At 38.1% G+C, this 14,326-nt stretch overlaps 1 protein-coding gene across 10 annotated transcripts in view; it reads left to right on the plus strand.

Annotated features, from left to right (window-relative positions):
- ACOT11 (acyl-CoA thioesterase 11) overlaps nucleotides 1–13,554 on the plus strand; it is an 88,970-nt gene extending 75,416 nt beyond the window's left edge. For all 10 annotated transcript variants that reach the window (XM_087929952.1, XM_087929956.1, XM_026707149.2 and 7 more), the window contains 6 exons: nucleotides 5,672–5,738; nucleotides 6,618–6,701; nucleotides 9,296–9,429; nucleotides 10,355–10,486; nucleotides 11,093–11,219; nucleotides 12,404–13,554. In XM_087929952.1, the coding sequence (XP_087786078.1) occupies nucleotides 5,672–5,738; nucleotides 6,618–6,701; nucleotides 9,296–9,429; nucleotides 10,355–10,486; nucleotides 11,093–11,219; nucleotides 12,404–12,559 (700 nt within the window). In that variant the 3' untranslated portion in view covers nucleotides 12,560–13,554. The remainder of the gene's footprint in view (nucleotides 1–5,671; nucleotides 5,739–6,617; nucleotides 6,702–9,295; nucleotides 9,430–10,354; nucleotides 10,487–11,092; nucleotides 11,220–12,403) is intronic.
- The last annotated feature ends 772 nt before the right edge of the window (nucleotides 13,555–14,326 follow it).

Genomic DNA, 14,326 nt, shown 5'->3' on the forward strand with positions numbered 1-14,326 from the left:
TCTGTCTTCTGCATTTGCATTGCTAGTCTTAGCATATTGCTGTTTCCACTTGTTAGTGAGTTGGCTTCCATGCTGCTATGGTAGCTTCAGAGGTTTGAACAGTGAGCAGAAAAAGCAGCTGTTAGATTTAGCATACCACTTCTCACCCAACAATCTGTTAAATTGAGGATTTACTATGGTTTTTCTCCCCTACTTCCTTGGAAGGGGCAGGCTGGTCTGTCGCCCATCTCAAAGCACACTTCAGATTTTGGACTGCTGCAGCTTTTTTGTGAACACAGCTTGCGTGCTTGCCAGTATGATTTTATAAGGAATAAGGTCCAAACACATGTTTTCTTTAAACAGACATGTAAACATATTTATATGTAAAACACCTAAGGAGCTATGTTGATCACTAATTACAGTACTATGTTCCAGTACAAAAAAAAAAAAAACCCACTGAACCAGAATGGTCAGGAAGAGAATTGTAGGCGAAGATTTCAGTATATGTGTATTGGATTTTCTCTAACCTATATTATTCTGATAGCAAAAGGCAGGAAAATATAGAAGCCTGAAGAATACAGCTGATCCGCATTTTCCTCCACTTTACTCATCTCTCTGTATTTTAGATTTTTAATTTTGCTGCAACATGACTTATAAAATGGATTCCTCTTCCTCAGATCTTTATTTCTGCCTGCTTCCAGTTCTGCTTTATGGTTACTGCACAGCCCACTCCCGTTTGCCTGTTGTTATGTCACAGAGCTCTCATTGTGTATTTATAGCCTTCCTGTTTGTTATCTCTCATGTATAATTTATCCAGGAACATGGATGGAGACAGCCGTCATTATCTTAGAGGCCACTCTTCTTGAGGAATTAATACCTGATTAGCGCATCTTCATGGGATCAGTGAGAAAAGGCAGGCTAGGAAAAGCCGGGGACCATATACACGAGAAGAACATAAGAGGCACCGCTATATTAAACAAGATGCTCTAACTCAGGGGTCTCCAACCTTGGCAACTTGAAGACTTGTGGACTTCAACTCCCAGAATTCCTCAGCCAGCTAAGGAATTCTGGGAGTTGAAGTCCACAAGTCTTCAAGTTGCCAAGGTTGGAGACCCCTGTTCTAACTTAAGGGTTCACAGCATTCTTCAGCTTGAGAATTCTATCTCTTTTGACATTCTCTCTGGCTTAATCGTTTGTCTGTCACTTGCCAGCTTGTGAATTCCAGGTATATTCAGCCTATTGGGAAACTGCTGCAGGCTGAACTGTAAAAATAATCTAAAGAATCCTTTATCTTAATTGTTTGCTTGAATATCCGGAGTGTGGAGATAAGGAGGAAGGATGTTAATATTTCACTTAGACTGAAATATGTATTTGTTAGGAGGAGTCAGAGGTCGAGATAGGCAACATTTAATGGAGGAAATCGGAAGATCTGCTGTCTTTTGGGGGGTTGCAAAGGATCTACAGATGGAATCATGAGATAATATCATGGGCATTCTCATGAGATTTATTTATTGCTTATGGAGGTAAATTCTGCTTTTCTCCAGCAATTTAAATGGTCATACGTAGCCTTTCCTCCTCACCTTTTCTTCCACAAGAAAAAAAATCCCTGTAATATGTTGGACTGCAAAAGAGTGACCGGCCCAAAGTCGTTCAGTGGGCTTCCATGATGGAAGCTGACCTAGAACTTGGGCTCTCTCCTAAGTTCAGTGTCTTCACTGTTATGTCACAGTCTTGGGGGCACTGGCCAACTCAATGACTAGTCCCCAAAACCCATTTCACAGAGGCAAGCCACCATACTGTAAAGCAGGGTTTCTCAACCATGGCAACTTTCATGTGTGTGAACTTCAATTCTCCAAAGTGATTCCCCTGATAAAGTAAATCACCATAAGAAGTCTTAAAGAAGTATTCAATAAATGGACTTGGGTATATGATCTTTATGAAGGCTCTACTCTTAGTCCAGTAGCCCAGGGGTCCCCAACCCTCGGTCCATGAACTGGCACTGGGCCGCGGCATGCTAGAAACTAGGCCACGCAAACAAGGGAAGCCCCGTCCGTGTGATCCGGGCAGCATGCAAAATCATGCCCCATCCGGTCTGCGGAAAAGCCTCTCTCCACGGAACAGGTCCCTAGTGCTCAAAAGTTGGAGGCCGCTGCTGTAGCCACTATGTGGGGGTGAGGACAATAGTGCTTTAAAGTTGAAAGCCCTTGGGAGAGTGTGTTTTGCTGTATGTGTGATAGTGTATTAGGGCCTGAAATGTGTCATCCATACCGGTAGCTGCTATAAGACACACACACACACACACACACACACACACACACACACACGCATATTCTATAACTTTGAGGTCTTCTTATCTTTAAATAATGTTTACTCTATTGGAACAAAAAATAATATATAATTTTTTCTTAAGAATCAGTATCTCTGGAGAGATGCATGCAACTTACATGCGTACCTCAGTCTCTTTCTTTGTTCAGCTGGCCTGAGAACTTTGTCCTGTCTTTTTCCCTCCTCTTCAGATCTTTCGTTTAAAAAGTGTCTAGTTGTTGTGCTTGGCAAAGTTGAACTTCGTTGTTTACCATTGCTCTTTTTGAAGATGATAGATACCTGTTATCTACCAGATCTCTCCTTATCCACATTTCTTTATCTAAGACCCTGAGAACGGGAGGTTGTAAAGGCTTGGTAGTTGAGCAGTTCATAGGAGCCTATTGTGACTGTGCAACTTTGCGTTCCTGGGGTCCAAGGTTTTTGCTGGCTGTTGGATTGAGTCATACAGCAGGCAGCTTGTTTCCTTTTGCTTTTGATTCCCAAAATGGACTCTCATAAGTGTTTGTATGCAGAAAATGTTTTCTGGAAGTAACCCCAAATGAAGGCTTTTGTTTATCTGAAAAGAAAATGAAACATTTCACCCAAATCTGTAAATGCTGGAGAGGGTGGGGAGTCACCTTCCTTTGGCTGAGAATTTGGAAGAAGATTGGAGATTGTGAGGTGCAGTCAGTGGCTAAAAGAAACACAGGAGCTGCTGTCTTTGCACTTTAGCTTTTGCATTTCTCTTGCCATCCTCCATGCATAGAAAATGTGAGTTTCCAGGGGAGAATCTGCCTTTGGAGTACAGTTACTATAGTGAAGATCGTAGAAAAACCAGGATCCTCGAAACTTTGGTAGGACAAACTTACCTGCAGAAAGGATACTGAACAGGACTTCTAAGCATCTAAAAGTGGGACTGGTTACAGAGTAAGCATCCTATTGCTTAAAGCCCAATACAGGTAATCCTCGACATACAGCAGTTCATTTAGTGACCATTCAAAATTACAATGGCACTGCTAAAAGTGACTGATGACCATTTTTCACAGTTACAACCTTTGTAGCATCCCCCTGATCAGGTGATCAAAATTCAGATGCTCAGCAACTGGTTCATACTTATGATAATTTGCTGTGTCCCAAGGTCCTGTGATCTCCTTTTGTGACCTTCTGACACTCAAAGTCATCAGGGAAGGAAGATTCACTTAACAACCATGTTACTAACTTAACAAGTGCAGTGGTTCGCTTAACAAATGTGTCAATAAAAGTTGTAAAATGGGGAAAAACACACTTAACAAATGTTTCACTTAACAACAGAAATGTGTGGCTCATTGTAAGTCATAAGTCAAGGACTACCTGTATAAAGGGATTTATTTATTTACTTACTTTCTGCAAACAAAAAGAAAACACAGCTCAATATGCTAAAGATCTCTTGTCAATTTGCCACTCCACATCCACAAACATACATACATACATACATACATACACACACATACACATATACATATACATATATATGTTTTCTTAAGTTTTCGTGGGTACTTACATGTATGGTATTCAGCTTTGTTCGGGTATTTTCCCACGTCATTATAGTTGTGCTTTTAAAGTTGAAGCAACGTTTCAGCAGAATCTCATCTGCCATCATCAGGCTTCTGTATTGTGTTCGTCTGTGTGGGTTTCGAACACAATACAGAAGCCTGATGATGGCAGATAAGATTCTGCCGAAACGTTGCTACAACTTTAAAAGCACAACTATAATGACGTGGGAAAATACCTGAACAAAGCTGAATACCATACATGCATACATACATGCATACATTTGTTTTGTCAGTTGCTTACAAGATAACAGGTATAAGTATAAACATAGTTTTGAATACATGAGATGGATACGTATAAGAAAAATAAAAAGAAACAATAGGACAGGGACGGCAGGCTTATGCACGCCCCCTACAGGCCTCTTAGGAAAGGGGTGAGGTCGTTAGTAGTCAGTCTAAGGTTAAAGTTTTTGGGGTTTGGGGAAGAAACCACAGAGTCAGGTAGAGTATTCCAGACATTGACCACTCTGTTACTGTCGTATTTCCTGCAGTCAAGTTTGGTGCAGTTTACCTTGAGTTTGTATCTATTTGCTCTTGTATTGTTATGGTTGAAGCTGAAGTATTCATTGACAGGTAGGACATTGCAATGTATGATTTTATATACTATACTTAGATCAGACTGAAGGCGGTGTAGTTCTAGGTTTTCTAGGTCTAGAATTTCAAGTCTGGTGGCATAAGGTGTTCTGCAATGAGTAGAGGAGCGGAGAACTCTTCTTGTGAAATATCTCTGGACTTTCTCAATTGTGTTAATATCAGATACATGATATGGGTTCCAGACTGATGAGCTGTATTCAAGTATAGGTCTAGCAAATGAAGTAGAAATATATGAAGTAGAAACTGGTGTAAATAGATCCATTTGCAGCATAGAAGCAGCCTGTGTATTCTTAACTGAGAATAAGAGTAACTAAATGGTAGGAGAGTTTCTATAAAATAAGTATTCCTATGTTTATGCTTGCTGAGCCTAGATTTCCAGTTTTTCTTCCTCTCCATGAATATGTCTATACTTATGCCTTTCTCTACATGATAATATTTTGTGTACATGTATACAGAAGGGACAGCCATGGATTCTACAAATAGGTGCCTTATTTAATTAGTAGTTATCATTTACTAATTAAACTTTCTCTCCTGGCCTCACATTTGTTTGGCACCGGGCCTCTCATATATTTGCATATATCTATGAGCACAGTTGCTCAGAATGCTGGAAAATCCCCAGGATTGCTTTCCCAGCAGACAAAGTTGAGTGTCTTTAAACTGGTCTCGGCTTTCTTTGGAAACCAGCGTATAAATAGCAAGATTGCTTCTTGGGCAAGATTCTTACAGTGATGTATTTTCAGTGCCAAAATATGCAACAGACTGAGAAGAGATGACAGGATCTATAATCCCTCGTGCAAGTGTGGGTGTTTTGCTAATTCATGAGAAAAAGCCATTTTGAGTCAGTTTTGACTCCAGTAGACTACCTAGATAAGTCCTTCAGTTTTCTTGGAAAGGTTTTCAGAAGGGGTTTGCAGTTGCCTTCTTCCTAAGGCTGAGAGAAAGTGACTGGCCTGAGGTCACCTTTGTTCCTAAGGCGAAACTAGAACTCATGGCCTCCTAGTTTCTAGCTTGGTTTCTTTAACCACTATACCAGGGTGGCTTACTTGCCTTATGTTCCCTAAAGTAAATATGTCTTTTCTTACATACTCTTTTGGGGAAGGTGATATTCAAAGCACGTTTGTTGTTTTCCATGTGTGAGAGAAACTGTTTTTAATACATTTTGTCATATTCATGTTAGATTAATATGTTACATTTGCTTTCTACAGAAAATACGTTATTACCTGCAAATATACCGAAGTACCTTTATCTGTGCCTTGGGACCAGAGTAACAAGGTAAGCTTTCATCTACCTCTCTGACCTTCCAATTGATTCTGTTTACTTTATTGTTAAAATTTTTAGACTTGAGGATTCCATTCCATTCCTTTCAAATACCACAGTGATCCAAACATCTCTTCTTCTCCCTTTGTAGCTTCAATTTCAAATTCCTAGGGATATTTTGCTTTTTAGCCTCTTTTGTATGCAGAAGCTGATGGGACTTGGAGCTGATGGGATGGCATCTTCAAAACACTATGCTTTTGTAGGGTGGGAGGTCTCAAAATAAGTCATGCCCTACAGTTGCTCTCAACAAAACGTTCAGTCTAGCAGTAAGGAGCTCCATGCATTAATTATCTGGCATAAAAGCCCTAGAATTGTTATTTATCAACCAAGATGCAGTGTCTTATCTGCTGTCTTGGAAACGGCACTACACTATCCAGAATACAAAATGACTGGAGCATCTCTTCAGGCACAACTTTGTTCATATGTCTGGAAAACCAAACATTCAGTAGTAAAGAGTTTACTTATTTCTCGCTGGTTTGTCATTGCAGAGATCAGTTTAATTTTACACCCTGGTTTTAGAAACTTAAAAACACTTGCAAACTCCACTGATGTTTTCTGGCATTTTTAGAACCGCAAACCCATCCATCTTTACCCAGTAGTTGCAACTGTTGCAAAAAATGCAGTCATATCTTATTTCTAGAGCCCTTGACAGGTATTTAGTGCTTTCATTGAGCTGCATGGTTAAGCCCATGGTCCACTGATTTCATACAGGTCAAAGCACTGAGGAGGGGAGGACATCAGAGAAGGAGATAGCGTTGCTCAATACATTTTAAAAAAAAAGCTAGAAGAAGACACGAAGTTGATTGTTTTTTTTTTAATATATACCCAATGCAGGTTTATCTGAGTTATAACAACGTTACTGCACTGAAAACATTGGTAGCTAAAGCCAACTGGGAACTTGCATCTGAAAGAGAAAAGGTAACTAACCTATCTTCAAGCAGAATATCATCCTGGATCACTTTTCCCCATCTGGGTGTCTTCCAGGTGTCTTGAAATTACAGCCAGCTGAATTCTCAATTTTGATTGTACGGTTAGTCTTCAACTTACAACAAATGAACTGTTACAATGGCACTGGAAAAAGCAACTTAGGATTGTTTTTCATACTTACAACCAATGTAGCATTGCTGTGGTCATGTGATCAGAATTTAGACACTTGGCAACTGACTCCTATTTATGATGGCTTCAATGTCCTGGGGTCATGTGTTCACCTTTTGCGGCCTTCTGAGAAGCAAATTCAGCAGGGAAGTCAAAATCACTTAGCAACCATATAATTAACTTCACAACTGCAGTGATTTACTTAATAACTGTGGCAAAAAATGTGGTAAAATGAGGCAAAACTCACTTAACAAATATCTTGTTAGCAACATAAATTTTGGGCTCAATTGTGATTATAAGTTGAGGACTATCTGTATTTCTGGGGATTGAAGATAGGAGGCTGAAGAACGTTGTCCATCTTTAAGACAAGGCAGTCTGGTCCCTCTAAATCAGAGGTCCCTAACTCCTGGGCTATGGCCTACTACCAGACTGTGGCCTATTTGGAATTGGGCACATGAATCGCTGGCTAGAGTGCATGCACATGCACACATAGCTCCACTTGTGCAAGCGGTGGGCTAGCGGGCACTTGCGTATGTTATTATTATTCTTATCTTTATTGTCAGAATACAACATGTGTACAATGAGATTGGCTGAGCCTCCCTTGATGCACTCCCCCCCAACACAAATCACAGTGAGGACAGAAGTCCCTAACCCAGTCCCAATCTTATGAGACTATGTGACCTTGTTGCACAATGCGCCGGCCCTGCAAGTCTATGCGTTGCTCATGCAAGTCAAGCTGTGTGCATGCGCACCGGCCAGCCACTTACTCCAAATAGGCCACAGATTAGGCAGTCCAGTTCTTCTCTTCCGCCTCCTAGCTGGGCCACCAAGCCACAAAGTTTGGGGACTGCTGCTCTAGATCGTTTGAACCACCATTTCCACCCACTCTTGCTATGGACTGCATTGGATCGGAATCAAACTCAAAACCTCTATACATCAGTGGGTTTTTTGTCTCCTTCCCATCCTAGTTGACAAATTGCCCAGATGACAACACCACTGTGGGAGATAAGGACTTCTAAACATTTTGATTGCTAATTTGAGTTAACGGGTACACAGTGACCTTTTTTAGTTTAAAGTAATAGAATGTTAACCTTACTGGTCCTCCTGGGTAACCTTACAAAACATTCTAGTATTGTAGTTTTTCTGTGTGTTGTTTTGGTATTTCAGGCTGATTCTTTATTCTCATCTTCCACAATATAGCCTGGCAATAGGCTTTGCTTTAATATCTCCCAATGATCAATTAAAATGTAGGATTATTTTAATCAATAAAATCATTTTCTTTCCCCTTTTTTGTTGGAGATATCACTTCATGTAGCTAATGCATAGGAATGCTGAATGGCAGAAGAGGAGTTAGGAGAACTTTACTTTCTTTAGTTAAAGGGCTTTGGCTACTCCTTTGAAATTGTTGCTCATCTTAGTAGTATAACACTTCTCTGCCAAGTGGCAGATGGATGGATCGCACTTCAGTACAGCTACTGTAGATGGAAAGGCCCCAAATGAACTTTCCTTTCCAAAGAGACAAGAACGTCTTTGTCTCTAAAAGGGTCCTGAGTGATGCTTGCATGTGTAAGATGCATCGGGGTATTTATAGCCAGTCCTCTTGCCATTATTAAAAAAATCAAATACATGTTGAGTAGAAGTGATGTCCTTAACGACAGAAATCATTTTTTTTTTTAAAGGTGCAGAAAAATCAGCTACACTTTTCTAGCAGTAACTGCTAACCTTTCTAACTGCATTCCGCTTCAGGACTGGGTTCAGGCCATGATGCAAATCCCTGTGTCTGTATATTCTGATTTAAATAGTGATAGAGAAAGAAAAAAGAGAATTGATGGTGGATGGGGGTGATACTATGGAAGTGCCCTGATAGCAACTGATAGTAGTACTTTAAGGCTGACTGTTTAAAGTAGTTCTTTAAGGCTGCACTGTAGTAATGCAGTGGTTAGAATGCACTATTGCAGGCTAATTCTGCCCATAGCCAGGAGTTTGATTCTGACCAGCTCAAGGTTTGACTCAGTCATCCATCCTTCTGAGATTGGTAAAATGAGGATCCAGATTGTTGGGGACAATATGCTGACACTGTAAACTGCTTAGAGAATGCCATAAAGCACTATGAAGCAGTGTATAAGTCTTAAGTGCTATTGCTATTGTTATTGCTATTAAATAATCATCATGGCACTATATAGCTGTTGAGGATATTCTAATGATTCTCAAATGTTCTTCCTCTAATGACTCTAATACTGATGAGATGAATTCCTTTGCAGGGACATTATTTGAGAAGTAATGCTGGTCCTCATTGAATTCAGATGATGCTGTTTTGTCACTTATTTTATTCATTTCATGGATAATAAAACAATGATTGCATGTTTTCACACTTGCGATAAACTATGTGGTAACATGTTGAACTCGATCATTTTAAGTTCAAGATGTACATTCTGGAGGAGGACACATTTCTCTCTGTCCGAATTGAGATGACCATCTGCTGTAATGTAATGCAAGCTTTCTTGTTGCTGTCTGATTTACGGAACAGACACGAGTGGGATAGGCATTGTGCGTAAGTACTTTGGAAAAACTTGGGGTTTTTTTAAATTGGAGGTTGTGACTTCATTTTTTTAACTTTGGAAATTTCTGCACAGATGTTTAGCAATAACAATAATAGCAAAAATCTTGAGTTTCTCATAATCTCAAATATTACTTATTAATCTTCTCATCTGTCATCTTACCTATTTCCTTAGCGTTTTATGACTATAACTTTGTTGTTTGTATCTCCTGATTTATGTTGATTGCTTTTATCTAGTATCCTATTATGATTTATGTTGATTGCTTATTTAATATTCTATGACTCTCACTGAATGCTGTATCTTATGATTTATGATGATCATATGTTATTATGATCATAATTTATCCCGTTGCTTTTGTGTACATTGAGAGCTTATGCACCGGAGACAAATTCCTTGTGTGTGTCCAATCATATTTGGTCAATAAAGAATTCTACAGTAGTTTCTATTCATTGTTTGCATTTGGCAGAATCCTAACACAAGTCACATCTGATTGGATGTATTCATACAACACACCAAATTAAGCCAATTACAAAACTACTGGTTACATTTATACAACATGTCAAGTTTGTTTAGCTAAAATATTGGTTTATTGTGAGTGCATGTTGGGTGAACACTGGCAATTTAATTAATTTCTGATTTAATGTTTTGTGCCAGCCCCAAAATGGGATAATTCAGGACGCAGATCTAAGTTGACGATTACTGTACCAGTAATTCTAAAAGAGAGATGGGCAACTTTTCACCCTTTTGGATGAGACTTTTTAGTTATTAGAAGGCAAGAATAATACTTATTGCTTTCTCTCTGGTGATGGTTACAGTTTAATACACATCTATATATTTCAACCTTCAGAGGAATAAAAAATAAAAATGTTGTAGCTGGAGTTAATACGTGCTTTTCATATGTCTGCATTCTCTCTGCAGGAGCTGTGAACTTGTCCAGCAAGTTGACAAAGATGACATGATTTATCATGTAATTAGTCATACTATCAGTGAGGAAAACAAGCCTATGGACTTTGTTGTCCTGGTATCACGAAGAAAACCTTGCAGCCCTGGGTATGTCAGCTAGGCTATTCCTCAAAAGTCCTGTTTTCATGGCCTCCTTTTAAATGAATTTGGACTAAGGCTTTCAGAATTTACAATTGGGTATTGTCCCAAATTCATCTGGGGGCACCAGATTGGGAAGGTTGGGGTTATGTGTGGCTTTAATATTGTATACATCGAAATCTATTGATCAGCTCCAATCTGATTTGAATTTTAAACAATCAATAGAGAATCAGTTTGATTCATGGACACTGAAGTTTGAATGGTTCCTTTTACTTGCAGAAGTAGGAAAACAAAGACGGCCATCATCTGCAAAATTCCATTCAAATTTGATGCTGCTCAACAGTTTAGTCTACACGGTCAAATATTTTTTGGAAAGTTGATTGAATTCTGAGATTCAGTTGAATTGTCATGAGTTCTCCAAATCAATGTTTTGTGCCTGCATATCTACAGAGGTTATGCTAGTTCTAAGCTGAAATTTTAACATCTGCTGGAAACCTTTTTTTTTTTTTTAAGTAAAAAGGTTCCAGGGTACTTGATAAGTGGAATAAGGGTGCATTGATTGTTGTCCTTGCTTGTTCTGACCACATTTTCTTTTCTTTTTTTTTTCCTTTCCAGAGATCCCTTTGTTTTAGCATTCAGATCAGTCACATTGCCAACACATCCTATAATGCCACAGTATACCCGAGGGGAGACTCTATGTTCTGGCTTCTGTTTTTGGCAGGAAACAGATAAACATACCAATGTAAGCATTTGCCTTAGAAGCAGACAACAGTAGCATCATGAAAGTGTTCATACTTGCAAAAGTTCCCTTTCACACTCCCAGTTAGTCTAATTCTGGCTTTCTACAGCACCAAATTCACACCAACTACAGTTTCTGCTAGCCTCCAAACTATTGTTTGGAAATCTTAATTTTTTTATGATTTATAGCATGGTTGTAAGATATATGAGCCCTGAAATGTTGATGAGCTTTGAGCCAACAAATCTCAGAACTCACCTCGCTGCTCTGGACTGCAACTTGTGTAAGCATTTCAATTCAATTCCCTAGCATATTCTTCACAGAGTGAACTCTCTTAAATAATGAACTACTTCGGGATTTCCTTTCTATTCATGAATTTTACTTCTTTTTAATTTTATTCATCTGCTACACAGTATAGGATTGGCTGGACATTACAGTCCTTCTGTTTTTGTTTTAATAAAGAAAACATCTATTCAGATTCCTTGACACTTTCTGAGCACTCTTGATGGGATGAATTCTTAATGTGGACACTGTTAGGATCTATTCTTAAAAGTAATTTGATGCTAGCAGTTAATGTTTTTCTCTGTAAGCTATGTAGAAAATATATAATGTTGTGAAATCAGCCTTCTTTTGTATAGGTATATATATCATTTCAAGTTATGGATGAGCAATGTGTGGCTTTACAAATACTTTTAACCAACAGTAATGATTATTAGTAAGTTGTAAGCGACACAGTTAAGGATTGAAGAAGCCAACAACCAATTATGATTGTTTTAAACATGCCATGATTTGTTCATTGGTCTCATGTTGTTAATGCATCCAGTCAAAAATATTTCAGGCCTCAATATGACATAGCACCCACTATGAAATCCTTAAAGGCAAGAGTTCATTTATAAAGTTAGGATATACAGTTAAAATAGATTAAAAGCTGTGTTTCACTCCTAGCAGGATGCTTACATGAGTTGTTGTTTTTTGATCACTACCACTTTGCCAATATAATGGCTCACTCCTGAGCTAAGTGTCTATACATTTGCAATTTCCAGAGACAGCTAAGCATGTTCTTGTGTTTAAGCCTGAAAATGAATCTTCTGGTATTCCATTTGATGCTTATGTTGAAAGAGAAAATTAACAGAATTTATTTGGTCCCAGAGTTTCCAAAGAATCGGCTGATAAACTTTGTTTGTTTCTAGGTGTCATACTATCATCAGGCCACATCAGGTCTGCTCTCCTATATCACAACAAACATAGCTGGCCTGTCTTCAAGTTTCTATCGCACATTTCAAGATTGTGAGCAATTTCTCCTGAAGAACAAAGACAAAGTCCCCGTTGAGCTTCAGAATCCTTAACTGCACAATCCTTTCTCCTTCTTTTTAAAAAACTGTCCCATGATGAACTTTGTTGCAAATACTATCGGAAATTACTCCATTGGGTATTTGAAGAACAGTGGAGAATTGGAAACAGACTTGTTCGGATGCATCCATTTATATAGCCAGTCATAGGAGAAAACCCATTTATGGTGGCCTCTGAGCTGAATTAGAATTTTCTATCCAGGTTAAGTAAACTTTAGTAATTAGAATATATAAATGAGCAAAATAGGGAGATTCTTCCAGGATTTTGCAAGTCTTTACTTGCCTTCCATTGGCTTCTGTTGAAGTCCTATATTTATGATGGTCAGAAAAATCTGATGAAGTATAGAACTTCAAACTTGATACTTTTTGGTGAGGGTCTTCTATCACCATTTTTGCCTTGTTCAGGACACTAGGAATTAAAGCACAGATTGCAATTTTGTATTAAATTCAGCTTAAGCAAGCTGTAAATGTGAAATGTATTTTAAAGTGCCTTTTAATCAAGGGAATAGGATTCGAAAGAGTGAAAAGTCATAGGAAGAATTTTTTAACAGGAGAATCTACAACATAATGTTGGGGATGGTGGTGGGTTATCATACGATGAAATATGTATGAAACTTCAAAGCACATTGTACAAACACAGCTAATTACCAAAATCATGTCACATGTAAACAAAAATTTTAAACATTCTTTGTGCATAGTTTCTCCTGAATGTTAGGAAATTATTGGTATGTTTTATCAACATTTGATTATTTTGTCACAAAGGAATTATTCCTGTATGAAAACGTTTCTCAGATTTATCTTTGGTATTTTGGAAGAAATGTTCTTCTCTGATGAGAGAATACCTCCTTATCTATTTTGGTAGATGGTTCTTTTCCCCTAAAGTTTTTCACAAATTTTGTCATGCAAGTTTCCCAAGCTTTTTAAATGGCTTCTATAGCCGTGGAAGATTATTGAAATCAATGACAATAAAAGTTATGTGAAAGGAAAAAGAATCTTATATCTCCTATTTTTGTTCTGGAAAATATAGCAAGTATTCATATATGTTCCTTTCTTAGTATAAATCAGTGTTTCTCAACCTTGGGAACTTTTAAGATGTGTGGACTTCAACTCTCAAAATTTCCCAGCCAATTTTAGAATGCATGGATTTCAATTCCCAGAATTCTCCAGTCAGCATGGCTGTAATAAATTACAGATTAATCAGAAAGGGACAATGGACCTTAACTTTCTAGCCTGTCAAAGTCCAACAGCCTCTCAAGAATTTAAGTTCCTCATTCCTGGCTTACATTCATGCACATATTCTTGGATTCTGGTCCCAATAACAGTGGTATATCAATAAAGATAGCTAATAATTTTGATAAGGATATACCTATTGCTAGAATAAATTTCACTGGAAAATCTATGATATTTATATATTCTATTGATATAGCTCTAGTATTAAACTAAGGTTACCATGTTGGTTGTTTTTTCTTAGTATTAAGGTTCAATATCATGTGCAAATCCCACCATTATGGTTTGCTAAATTACTATTTAGTGTTATTTGTGAACAACAACCAGAATGGATGAGTATTAACAGTGAATTCTGGCTTCTTTGCCAACATTTCTTTTGCTATGCTATGTATTCCATATATCAAGTTTTTATCTTCACTGACATTTTAAATACTCAATCTGAAAGCATACATTGGTGGAAAAGTTGTAATAAGTATCAATCAAGATAAAAACCAAAGGTTAATGTCCATATAAGCCAGGAAGTTAAATGGGTAAAAC

The sequence above is a fragment of the Pseudonaja textilis genome, chromosome 3 (assembly GCF_049901715.1).
Source record: "Pseudonaja textilis isolate UNSWEBS1 chromosome 3, rPseTex1.2, whole genome shotgun sequence".
Classification (NCBI taxonomy): domain Eukaryota; kingdom Metazoa; phylum Chordata; class Lepidosauria; order Squamata; family Elapidae; genus Pseudonaja; species Pseudonaja textilis.